The sequence below is a fragment of the Bos mutus genome, chromosome 2 (genome assembly GCF_027580195.1).
Source record: "Bos mutus isolate GX-2022 chromosome 2, NWIPB_WYAK_1.1, whole genome shotgun sequence".
Taxonomy (NCBI): Eukaryota; Metazoa; Chordata; class Mammalia; order Artiodactyla; family Bovidae; genus Bos; species Bos mutus.
The window spans coordinates 36,276,046-36,289,015 of record NC_091618.1 but is presented as its reverse complement, the minus strand read 5'-3'; the positions used below and the strand labels follow the sequence as shown (position 1 = coordinate 36,289,015).

Sequence of the window (12,970 nt, the reverse complement as noted above, 5' to 3'; positions counted from 1 at the left end):
TGCATTTTGAGGATTTTTAAAAATACCATCTCTTAATGCATATATATATATTTTTAAATAAATGTTATTGATACATAATTGCCTTGTCTTTCCAAAATAAAAATAAAATACCTTTAATATTAAATAGTTGATGGATTTCTTTTAGAAGTTTTTGTCTTAAGAAAATATTTTTCATTTAAACATGTTGACCATGCATACTTAAATATTAAGCCAAATATAAATATAACATTCAACATTTCTCAGTAATTCAAGCACTAACTTCATATTTTGTTAAGTAACATATAGTAAATTTTTTAGGTTTTATTACTTTAAAAGGTGTTCTGTGCTATTCTGGTCAAGTAAAAACCTCATACTAACACATACTCTTCAGAGAAAAATTAAATTCCATATATTGGTCATTTCTTCAAGAAAGACCAAACTTTTAAAATTAACTAACTAGGCTTTTTAGAAATTTGTATCCATCTTTAGCAATCAGCTGAATTTTATCCTTGCTGTGGATATCTGTTGTTTTAGCAGTATCTGAGAACCCTCTTTTTCATGTGGGAATATAACCTAGGAAACATGATCCATTGGAGGCTATCAGTCGAGGTGTTCTGCAATCCTTGACAAATGCATAGGCCTGTCTTTCAAGAATTTGAGTCTGAATCCACTGGTTTTTATTTATCCAGTCATTAGAGCCTTTGGAAATTCAGTATTAGTTCAGCAACCTTGATCTCTGAAACTGCCTTGTACTGACTCTCTTAGCTTGGGTCATAAATCTGTTCATTTATACTGTGAACAATCCCGTATCTTTTAAAAAAAAAAAAAAAAAGCTTTGCTTGATGAAATTATTACTTCCAAGTAAAAAAATCAAGAAGTGTAATCTATATACTGTACTATTAGTTTAACACAGCATATTATAAAAGGCTTGGAAACATTATAAATGAGTTTCTCTGTAATTCACACATAAACAATTAAGATTTTCCTTAAAGAGGCACGAATACATTTCGAAGCTTAAAGTTTAATTCAAATATTCTGGCAAATTTGCTCTATTTGAAACTGAAGATATATGGGATGAACATGTATGCTTCTGGTGAATATGGGGCACAAAATTATTGTGTGGGAAAACTCTGGTTGCTGTAATTTTCTAATATGCAAAGATTTCCATAGGCAGGGGAAATGCCAGCTCTGCAGTAGTAGAATGAGCTTTCTACATTTGTTCTTTGATGTAAAGCAATATATAGAAGAGCTCTAGTAATACAATCAAATATTCTCGCTTTACTGAGAAACACTCAAAGTGCAGGGCATACATGCAGTAGTGGGGTCAGTCCAAACTTTTACTGAGAACACTTACAGGTTGCCAGGATTGAAACAAATTCTAGACTGTTCACATGAAACCCAATGGACCACAGAAATTTTATATACTTAATTTAGAGATTCAGGACTCTCATAAAACAAGTTGACAGAATCCCACTTACTGCCTTCAAAGTAACCTTAGGGAGTTCCATCAAGTCACTTGAAATCCATAGTATTTTAAAATTGAGAACTTTCCTAGCTAAATATAGGGTCATGAAAACGAACACTATGTCCACTCTGTGAGTATGTTTGGTGACCCAATAAAGCTCAGAATAAAAGGAGAGAAACATATTTTCACAGTTTCATTGAAATCACATTATTTTCTCCACCAAACTCATAAGCTGTTTCCCATTATCTATCATCATTACAGTCTTTCATCTAAGCACTTTCTTATTAGTGTCAGATTGTGACACAGCATGGGTATGCTTATTTGGTGAGCATTTTATTGCTCTCAGCATACGCACATGAGCATTGTTAGACATGCCAAAACATGAAAGGAGATCCTATGATAACCCTGAACACTGAAGTTTGCCTGCAGTTTCCATTCTAAATAAGAAAATAATAGTGTCTACTTTATTTCTAGCAAGGGTGGTATTGTGCTATAAAGTGAATATTTCCTTGAACTATTTCATGCATTAACATTTTAATGACAGCTTCACAGTAAATTTATTTTTAGCAGAAATTTGATTTTGAAATGTATAATCTCATTTAATTATGGGTTTTTCCTTTCCATTAGTTTAAAGAAATACCCTAGCTATTTTAATCAAACGATTCAACCTATCAAAATCTAGTTAGTTAGAAGACTGAGGATAATAAGAATTAAGTGGAATAAACCATTTTGTTAATTTACTAAAAGCTTTCTGTTTATCTCATATTATTCACCTCCAAAATCTGTCTGTCTATACACACACACATTACATACATGAATACACATGTGTCTATATGTAACTATCTGAGATCCACTCAATTAACTTTATGTTACTTCCTTCCTAAAATCAAAGAGTAAGGCTTCAGAATATGCTTCATGTTGACATGAGACTAGAAACGAGGAATATATCATCTTTCATATATATATTTGTCCTGGAAATACCTTATATATTATGCTCGAGACACAATAATATTAATTATAATGTTACATTTAATTGCTATAATTAAAGACAAATCATAATCTTCTGAGGTAGGAAGTATGATTTGTCATAAAGTAAATATCGGCATAAAGATAAATTTGACTTTATTCAGTTTCCAATAGTCTATGAAATAATATCTGTTACACTATATGCTGTGCTATAAACCAAATACTAGATATAGTCACTGAGATTTGCTTTTGAACTGCCTTTTTCTCTAAATGTTTTAAATTTTCTTTAATTCTGGTCGGGGGGCTTTAGGTTTTTGTTTTGTTTTGTTTTGTTTTATTTTTGTTACTTTTCATTGTCTTTCTCTTCTTTCCCTCCTTTTCCCATCTTTTCTTTCTTTTTTATACCATTTATTAAGATTTACTCTATTCTACATATTGGACTAAACACTTAAAGATATATACATACATTTGCTTTGAATGCCCACAATACCCAGAGGAGGGAGTTATTTATTTTTAATCCAGTTCTCAACTCCATATGGGAGGACTCTGAGTGTTTGACATGGAAACCGCACAGCTCAATGCCGACTGTCCATGGTAGAGACTCAAACCAAACTCCAGTCTGGTCTGGATCAAGTTAATCAAGTACAATATTTGACTCTTATTTTTAAGAGAAACTTGGCTTACCTTTCTATTTCTAATTCATGTGAGTTGATTTTTGTAATTTTTCACTTAGTGTTCTCCTTGAAAGTCTGGATTAGTCTGATGTTTTATAATAATTCTGCTCATATTTGTGAATGTATGGTCATCTGGGACATCCGTCAAGAGGTTTCAGTTATGATTGAGATTGAGGGACACTACAGGATTTAGAAATAATCCCAAGCCAAGTTAAATGCCTTTCAAAGCAAAGGATTGCTTTATGTCCTGAAGCACCTTAAAATGCTCCACCCAGTCTAGAAGCTCCTGTGAACAAACTTCCTAGTGTATCCTATTTTGTGTATAATTCTGTAGTAATGTTGCCTCTATTCATACTACAATATTCCAGTGTTCATCTGTTTCTTTGCATTTTATTTCCCCATACTTCATGCACAGAGTGACTTCTAATCTTCCCTCCTATAAATCCAAACGTTTATGACAAAAAGTAGCTGATCATTTTCCTATCAATACATATTTTATTAAACATTACTTTTCAAAATTCTTCTCTAAATCATAATTATAATGACTTTATAAAACTATGTTTATAGGTAGAGTACATAATCTATGACTTTTATTTCAAAATTGAGAATGAATTTAAATTGAAAATTTAAATTAATATTTTAAAATGAATTAAATTTTATTTCAAAATCTAATATAAAAATGATGGATGTTGGGCCTGATTGTAATAAAAATCACTTGTCTAAAGCAATTCATGAGACTATGTTTTTAAATCTTTCCCCACGCAGATGGACTTGAGGTCCATTCATTTATTATTAATATATCCATGTGGAAGCAGTCAATGTGAATTGATGGCCTGTGTCTTCTTATTTCTCCAAAGACACTGTTAACATAATATGATCTTTCATGCACAGTGATATTTGGTTTTACAAAATACCTAAATTGTGGATATTTGTTTTACTAAATGATATGCATATGTTAAATTATATAGATGAACTTAAATATTGGCCCAGGCCTCTTACCCAATGGAGACAAGAAGGCAAATACAACAAGTAAATGGATATAGAGGGCCAGTGGGAACTATGGTGAATTCAACTGAATGTGTCCCATCTCAAATGACTAGTACCACCCAGCTCCAACAGATTGTTGCCACGCAAGAATAATCATGTGCATATTTTTTAAAGAGATTTTAAATCTGGACCATATTTAAAAAACAAAAAGAAGCCAAACAACAACAACAGCAACAAGAAACACGTCTTGGTATTTCTGGCATACATCTATGCTAAAAGTTGCATTTCAAAGTAAAGAAATGCTTTATGTACTAAGACCTAAAGTAATTTATTTGAATAGAAAGGAACATTCGTTTTATTTATCTTGCTGTTCCTATTTGACATATTTATTCATAATGTGTTAAATTGTTATGTTTAGAGTAGGTCTTGAATTGAAATATGTGAGTGATATTCTTTTTCTGTAGCCTGCAGCACTAATATTTAGGGATTAGGTAGTGATATAGACAAATAGATAAAATATAACATAAAAATATTGACATTTTCATCGCAATTGAAAGAATACAAATTTGGTCATTTTTCCCATTAAAACCATCAGGTGGTTCTAGAATGAAGAAGCCTAGAAAATGTTACAGTTTTTATTGCTAAAATGAAATCCATTTAATAGATTTCTCACAATAGTACTAAATTCCCAACTCTAAAACCTAAAAAGATACAACAGGGCAAAGAAAATACCTGAAAACTCAGAATTACAACTTACTGACTTTTCTATGTAATACATTAAATAAAATTTATTTATGTCATCTTGAACTAATTGGGTTAGGGATTTGAATGAAATTTCCCACTTTATCCACTGATAGTGTTTCCCTAAATACATCTACAAATGTGTCAAACTCACTAAAATCTATGGATTTGAAGAGAGTATCCTATAAATACATCTTAGCTTATATATAAATTGTTATTTTCAAATCCAGGTAGTCACCAAATTTATAATCTGGATTGCTCTTGCAAAATTTGGCTTACAATTACCACTGGTGAAATCTGACATTGACTTTGCTGGAAAAACACATTAATATATAATGGAACCCTGTGTCAAAATGAATCAGACTGACAAAACTAAAGAATCTCTTAAACTCTGTCTATATTTTACAATAAAATTTTCAATAAGAATGTAATACTGACCCATGAATACCAGTGACAAGGAAGATCAAATTCCCATTGATTTTGGTGCAGTTTATGAATTTGTCAATGTTACTAGAATCCACGGTCTGAGCCGACATCAACGATCCTGTGCCAATGCCATCACAAGCTGTAGAAACAAGATCAGGGAGTTGAGAAAAATTTTCTTTAGTCAATAAAATGCATTTTTATCATAGAATGACAGTATCACTACCTTTTGGGCAAATGTCAGTGCAAGGTTTACACATTTTAATCCCATTTTCTTCTACTTCCATCTTGGAACTAGGACAAGCACGCACACAGGAACTGGAATCAACTACAAAGTTATCTGATAAAAAAAGAAAAAGGTAAATTTAGCGATAATGTTGATGTTCAGCAATAGAATTTAAAACAAAATATTTTAGGGTTTGAACATTATTACCCTTTGAAAATGATAGTATGTATGTTTCTTTCCCTAAAACAACTCCTTGTCTAAACATATCAACCTGAAATAGCATCTATGAGTATCTACATTCCAATCCAAGGGCAGCGTGTGTTAACAACATTTGGTACTTGCTTGGCTACTGCTCCACATCCTGAATTGCCCCCCAAGATTAGTGAATTTCTTTTATAGTCTTAGGAAACTGCATGACATTTAGTTTGTGTTTTTCAATAGTTCCACTTCATTTCATGCCATGATACAAGTTGGAAATCTAAAAATACTTCAAGTTACATGAAGCACAAATGAAGCTGAAGTTAAACTGCCTTGGATGAAGGGAGTGTACTTTATATCACAAGAGGAAATGTTTAAAATATGTTCATCTTTCAATGGAGAGCTGTAGAAATTGTCCCATAGCTTCATATAAAGAAAAAAGATGAAATTTGGAAGGGCAGTACTTTAGGAAAGTGAAAGCGTTAGTTGCTCAGTCATGTTCGGCTCTTTGCGACCCCATGATTTTAGGAAAGGTTACTAAATAAACCAAGAACGTCTAATTATTTGCCATGGTGAAATGTTTAGAAGTCCGGTGATCTGGGATATGCCAAACATTCCCTTCAAAAAATAAGGACAAATTATTGCATCCATTTCTACAATAAACGGAAAACACAATATCTGCCAGGCTACTTTTGGGTTTTGAAGGCAGCATTCTTCCATGTTTGGAAATACTATTTCTGGCAGTATTTAGTAGTCTAGAAGGCTTCGACTTTGAAGGGACCCAGAGCAGGAAAGGCATATAGTGCAAGTCTAGGCTGGAGGGCAAGCAATCCTGCTACTTGGATCACAAAACCCATACATACTTCTATAATATTAGAATATTATAGAATATTCTAATATATTAATATTCTAACATACTTATTCTATAATATTAGAAGTTTGTATGGTGGGAAAATATGCTATGTGGAGTTATGGCAAGTTTCAAATGGAAAATCACATCAGAGACCTCTAGGAATTATACCCCATTTAATAAATAACTCCTGACATGCTTGTGGGTCGTGGTAGAGATGGTCTACCTAACCATGGGTAATTGATTGATCATGTAGTCCAAATTGCCCATCACAAACAAAGTTTTGTCAAAAACCATGACATCATAATTTTGAGTAGGGCCAACGGCAATCCATTGTAAGGTGGAAGCAGTGAATTTGGAATTGATATGAGCTGGGGCACTCACATAGTAAACTGCATAAGCAGGTGTTCCAAATCCCTACATTATCCACTGACCACTGTGCTGGCACCTTTCACTAAGTTCATATCTATGGCTACATGGGGAACCAAGAGAGGGCAAGTAGGACAAGAGGTCAGAGGGGTACAAAAACTAGTCTTGGGATGTAGGTGCAGGCAACTGAAAATGCATGGTACCTTCCCTGCAGCCTCAGTCAGGAGTGGACTGGAAAGAGTGGCAAGTAAAAATCCTACCAATGGGCATAGTTCTGGGTAGTGCAAAGGATCCTTTACTTTGTATGGAATAAATACGAGTTTAGAATAAATATGACCCAGGTCTGATTCCTGGGTCCGGAAGATCCCCTGAAGAAGGGAATAGCTAGTATTCTTGCCTGGAGAATTCCACAGACAGAGGAGCCAGCTGGGCTACAGTCCATGGGGTTGCAAGAGTCAGAAACAACTAAGCGACTAACATAACAGCAACAACGTGAGCAGTGGCTTGTTCTGAGAGAAGAAATGCTAGAAGATCTGGAACTGGAATTGAAAGCAGTCTGGGGTAGAGGGATATATTTGAATCCATGGGAGTGGGTATAAAGTGTGATGATCTTTGTATTTCAAGTTAATATCCACTAGAGAGCATCTGTCACAGAAGAGACACCTTGCTAAGACTGTATCACAGCCTGAGCTCACTTCTTTTCCTTCTCTCATGGGTCCTGATCCTGAGAACACTCTTTAACAACCAAAATCTCTGTAGCACGGGAACCCAAACTGTAATAGAAGTAACCATCCTTTCTGCAAGGTCTTCAGGAATACTTCTTATTTAAAAAGTCCACATTTTTGTAGCAGCTTATGTCAAATGGAATAAATAAAAAAAGATTATAAGTATCTTCATAAAAGTTCAGGTTTTGAAGTCATATCAGTTTCAAAAAATATTTACTGTTTAGGTTTTGAATTTCAAAATTCTGGATTAGGAATTGTAGACCAGTATTTAGAAGCTAAACATCTTGGTTTCCCAAGATAGCTACAGTTTAGCATAGGCAAGGTCCCTCAAAGATTTGAATTTTACATAGATAAATAATGAAGTGCTTTAAATTAGTGTGTAATTGGATAGACCTAAACTAATACATAAAAGAAAGTTTATGAGTTACTATAATTACAGTAACTGGGCATGTCATTTCAAAAAACATTCCTTAGATTTTGACCTCTTGTTGTAATTCAGGAGTTGAGAGACTTCAGAGCCACTATGAAGGATATAGTCTAAGAAGGAGGAGGACATTTGTCTAAGAAAAGGAAAAAAATTTGTCATCTAGCCTCATTCTATGATAGATACTCTTACGCCCTGTAGTTTGCAAGAGAGTAGATAGTAAATATAGGGTAACTTTTAGATGAGAAATTATCAGATTAAAATCATGAGTTTGGTTATAAAATTATCTACATACAAATGCATATATATGTTTATGCATATAATGCATATTTATTCTTTTAATCAATATAAAATAATAATAATGGCTGGAATGATCATTGCTTTCAAAGACTTGTTTTTATATACTATTCCTATGAAACTTATTCCCTATCACTTTGATCTTTATATTATTTCTGGGAAAGAGAGAGGGTACATTTGATTTTCCACGTTTTAAAGAGGAGAAAAAAGGAAATTAAGTGGTAGTGGTGGTTTAGTCGCTAAGATGTGTCCAACTCTCGCGACCCCATGGACTGTATAGCCTGCCAGGCTTCGCTGTCCATGGGATTCCAGGCAAGAACAATGGAGTGGGTTGCCATCTCCTTCTCCAGAGGATCTTCCCGACCCAGGGATCAAACCCAGGTCTCCTGCATCGCAGGCAGATTCTTTACTGACTGAGTTACAAATGAAACCTAGAAAATTAAGTAGTTTATTAAAAATCACACAGTGAATAAGTGGCCAAAGCTATAATCAAAGCCATTCTAATCTCACGTCTCTTACACTTCCTATTCCATCCTATGCACAAATCAAAAAAATTAATATCTATGTGATGTAGAATGTAAAGTCTTTTAATTTACATGGACAAATGAGTTTTTTTTTTTTTTTTTCAGCCATTAAAAAAGTAAAACATCAAAGAAATGTCTCAGTGGTCTCTCTAAGCAAAGAAATTGACTTAAACAAACAAGCTGGTCATTCTGAATCCCCAGGATGAGTTTTCAATTTGGTAAAGATTCCTTAACATGCCCTTTATATCCATGGTTATTGTTTTAAAATTATATCTGATGTCAAAACTATTTTATATATTCTATTACAAATAAATAATAAGATCACTTTAGGTGAAAATTCATTATTATTATAAGAAGACCTTGTTCATTACATAGTTTGCTGCTACTTAATCATTCTTCTGAGGACAGCATCATGTGCAAAAATATTGACATACAGTGAAAATAATGAGTTTAGAAGTCAATGAATTGACAATGTACTCTAACCTCAAACATGTTACTCATTTGCTGAGATTATGAACCAATCACTTCAATTTTTTGAATTTTAATTCCTTTATATATGAAATAATAATAATATCCATACCAAAGTAATTCATGATATGTCACAAGTTTCAAATTATGATAAGTTTCCATGAAATTACTTTGCTTTAAAACAATGAGTTAATTAATTTGGCTAGTCTTATTTTGTTACTTACGTGGGCACTTCTTGACACAAAAGGCTCCATAGGTGTATTTTGCATTGAAGTTATGCTCCAGTTGAAAGGTAGTGGGATTGTAGACAAATGTTTGTGGACACTGAGTAACACATGCTCCACTGTCATTGAAATTCATGCATGCCTGCAACACAGCAAAAATTAATTTCCTTTTTGAAACAACCTTCATAATATTGTTTTTTTTTCTTCTTTTTATTTTTATTTATTTTTATTTTTTTATTCCTTTATTTCTCATGTGTTCCCCATCCTGAACCCTCCTCCCCCCTCCCTCCCCACACCATCCCCCTGGGTCGTCCCAGTGCACCAGCCCCAAGCTTCCAGCATCGTGCATTGAACCTGGACTGGCATCTCGTTTCATACATGACATTTCACATGTTTCAATTCCATTCTCCCAAATCTTACAGAAATATAGATCAATGGAACAAAATAGAAAGCCCAGAGATAAATCCACGCACATAATATTGTTAAAGGGACACTGTTACAACAGTTGTGTGATAAGGTGTATTAATTGCTTAGCAAATATCAATTTCATAAAAACTGGAAACTATGACAATTTTTTATTCACCAGGATTTATTTTTTAAGTTAATGTTTGTTTTGTATTTCTTAATTTTGAAAAACTTTTTCCAGCTCACCAAACATACCTTCTATAGTTACTAATGTTCATATTTCTTGGTGTCTCTCCATAAATTCCTAAACTGGCAATTGATTTAAATTATTAAAGTTAGATTATAGTGAAAATTTATTATTCAAAGGGTTTATGCTGAGTTTTAGAGTCTGGCAGTGAAAACTAAATATCCAATTGTATAGGCTAGAGTTTTCTTAAAGCTGGTATTTGACGAATTCGGTGACTCAAGTAACCTCGTGAATCTGTTCATTACCATTGTATGGTGAGATAACTTTGTGATGGTCATTCAAACTGGACTTCGAAGTCTCTGTCAGGTGACTAGCCAAATGTAAATGTAGTGGGATGTGATGCCAAAATGTAAAGAAGTAGCTATATTTAGTCCATAATTGAATAATATGAAACCTTATTCCTATATGGTCATACCTTTTCCTAAAAGTCAAGTTCAAATAAATTTGTTTCTGCTGATTTATATATTTTTCCTGAGACTTCTATTTGTTAATATGTTCAAATGCATTTGAAAACAATTAAAAACAATTGCACCACCCAGAAGTTAGGTATTTGATATAAAAAAATAGATAAAAAGTACATATATAAGTATATAAAACATGTGTTTAGCAAAAGAGGAGATGGACTAATTCTCTTAATTAAACAATTTAAACCTGCATAGGAATACTTTAGGTTTTGGAAGGCAAGCTAATGTGAACTCAAGCTATATTTTACATATCATCATAAATTAGATGTATGGTTATTAATAAGCACTAATTTATTCTGTTTCCTCAAAACATTTTCTTAATCAATTGTTGTTTTAGCAAGTACTTTATCACAAACATGACAATTCCCTGATGATAGTCTACGAGATGCATAATCAGAACGAGACTCACTGATGATATATTATTCACTAAGATGACACTTTCCAGGAAGAATCTATTAAAAACCAATCTAGAAAACTCAGTAAGCTTTAATTTATGGCTATAAAACTTCATGTGTCCTCATAATTGCTTTACTAATATATTTTATACAGTGTTTCGCACAGATTACTTGGCAACAAAGGGACATAAGCCAGAGAGATCAAACAAGTTTACCTTCCAGACAGTATACAAAACAACAACTTACACCAAGTCCTTGGTCTGGCATTCTTGAACATTCTCTACTAAATGCCAAAGTGGAATCAGTGGACCATTCCATAAAAATAATGAAATGAGAATTCTGAAGCTCACTCAGCACTTTGCTTATCGTGATAAGGGAACCATGAAAAAAAATTCAGTGAAAAACTTCTAAGTGAAAGTTAAGAGCTATTGTTCATTTTTATTGTTAGTACTATTTTGGAATTGCTAACACAACCCCTGTTCAGTATCTTTCAGATCAAGCTTATATCTCATGTCTGGTGAGAGGTAAGGGAAAGAGTCTCAGTTCAAGGTCTGCTGAGCATCTTCTGTACATTTTTAATATTTCCCTCTCCTTCCTTTTTCCTCCCTACTCATTTCTATAATACATACTTTGTTTCACTATAAAATTAGGACAGACAAATTAAGTTTTTGTGACATTAAGAGAAGTAATAAATTACTGTGTTTCTATATCATGAGAGGTATAATCTATGGTTTGCTTGAGCAGAATTAAGTACCAATTTGAAAAAAAATAAATATCCTCAGTTCTAAATGCATCAGTGTTTTCTATGGATATTTGATGTGGAGGAACAAAATATATTCCTGTGTACATTTGAGCAACAAAAATTGTTTATTATTTTATGATTTTTGGCTTAAAATGAAACTAATGCTCTGTGTGCATGAAACTGCATTAACTGTAACTCACAGAATGGCCTGTATGTATTCAATGGAATAGAAAGAACTTTATCAGGGATATCAAAAAGTAATTAAAAAGTGGCCCTGACAAGCTGTAAATGTTAATTCTGAGGATGTAAAAGTGTCCTCTTCTAAAATAAAAATCACACAGATTAGCATATAAATTGCTTTAAGCATGCATTTATAAATCTTATAAATTTTGAATAATATTAGCTTGTAAACAATATAGACTATAAGACAGTTTAATTCATAAATTTATCTGCTTTAATCTTGAATTTATATTTGAGAGATAAAATATGAGTGCCCCCACTCAGAAGACTCAACTCAGTGAGGCAACAACATACACAGTAAATTTTGGAAGGATACTGTTATCTTTTTTAAAGATATTCAATATGTTCTCCTTTACGTTGTCCAACTAAGTCTCACTTGTAAAATAAACTATATCAGAAAGGCATAATACATTTATTCTAGGACAGAACAATCCTAGTTAATCAATAGCCACCCAGTAAGAGAATGACTTTCAGGAAATCACAGCACCTTTCTTAACCCTAAAATAGTAACATCTGATCTTATCTTGTGTGCATGCCAAGTCTCTTCAGTCATGTCTGACTCTTTGTGACTGTAGCCTTCCAGGTTCCTCTGTCCATGGGGATTCTCCAGGCAAGAATACTGGAGAGAGTTGCCGTGCCCTCCTCCAGGAGATCTTCCCCACCCAGGGACTGAACCTGCATCTCACATCTCCTGCATTGGCAAGTAGGTTCTTTACCACAAGCGATGGTAAAGATTTGATGTATGTGAGTCAGACTAGGAGGAAAGGGAGGATCAGAAAGTGAAAGGGAGAGCTGCCAGACTCACAAAGCAGTCGGTGTCCTTCGGTCCCGAACAGCCCCCAGCACATTCTCGGTGACAGCAATCACTCACGTAGGGTCCATAGCATCTGCCATCACACTGTTCCGCACACACGGTCCTTGTCACTGCAGAAGACAG

The 12,970-nt window shown here is 33.5% G+C and overlaps 1 protein-coding gene across 4 annotated transcripts in view; it reads right to left on the bottom strand.

The window, feature by feature from the left end:
• ERBB4 (erb-b2 receptor tyrosine kinase 4) overlaps positions 1-12,970 on the bottom strand; it is a 1,231,440-nt gene that overhangs the window by 327,302 nt on the left and 891,168 nt on the right. For all 4 annotated transcript variants that reach the window (XM_070387158.1, XM_070387172.1, XM_070387165.1 and 1 more), the window contains exons 6-9: positions 12,839-12,957; positions 9,541-9,682; positions 5,462-5,575; positions 5,251-5,377 (exon numbers count right to left, since the gene is read on the bottom strand). In XM_070387158.1, coding sequence (XP_070243259.1) covers positions 5,251-5,377; positions 5,462-5,575; positions 9,541-9,682; positions 12,839-12,957 — 502 coding nt within the window. The remainder of the gene's footprint in view (positions 1-5,250; positions 5,378-5,461; positions 5,576-9,540; positions 9,683-12,838; positions 12,958-12,970) is intronic.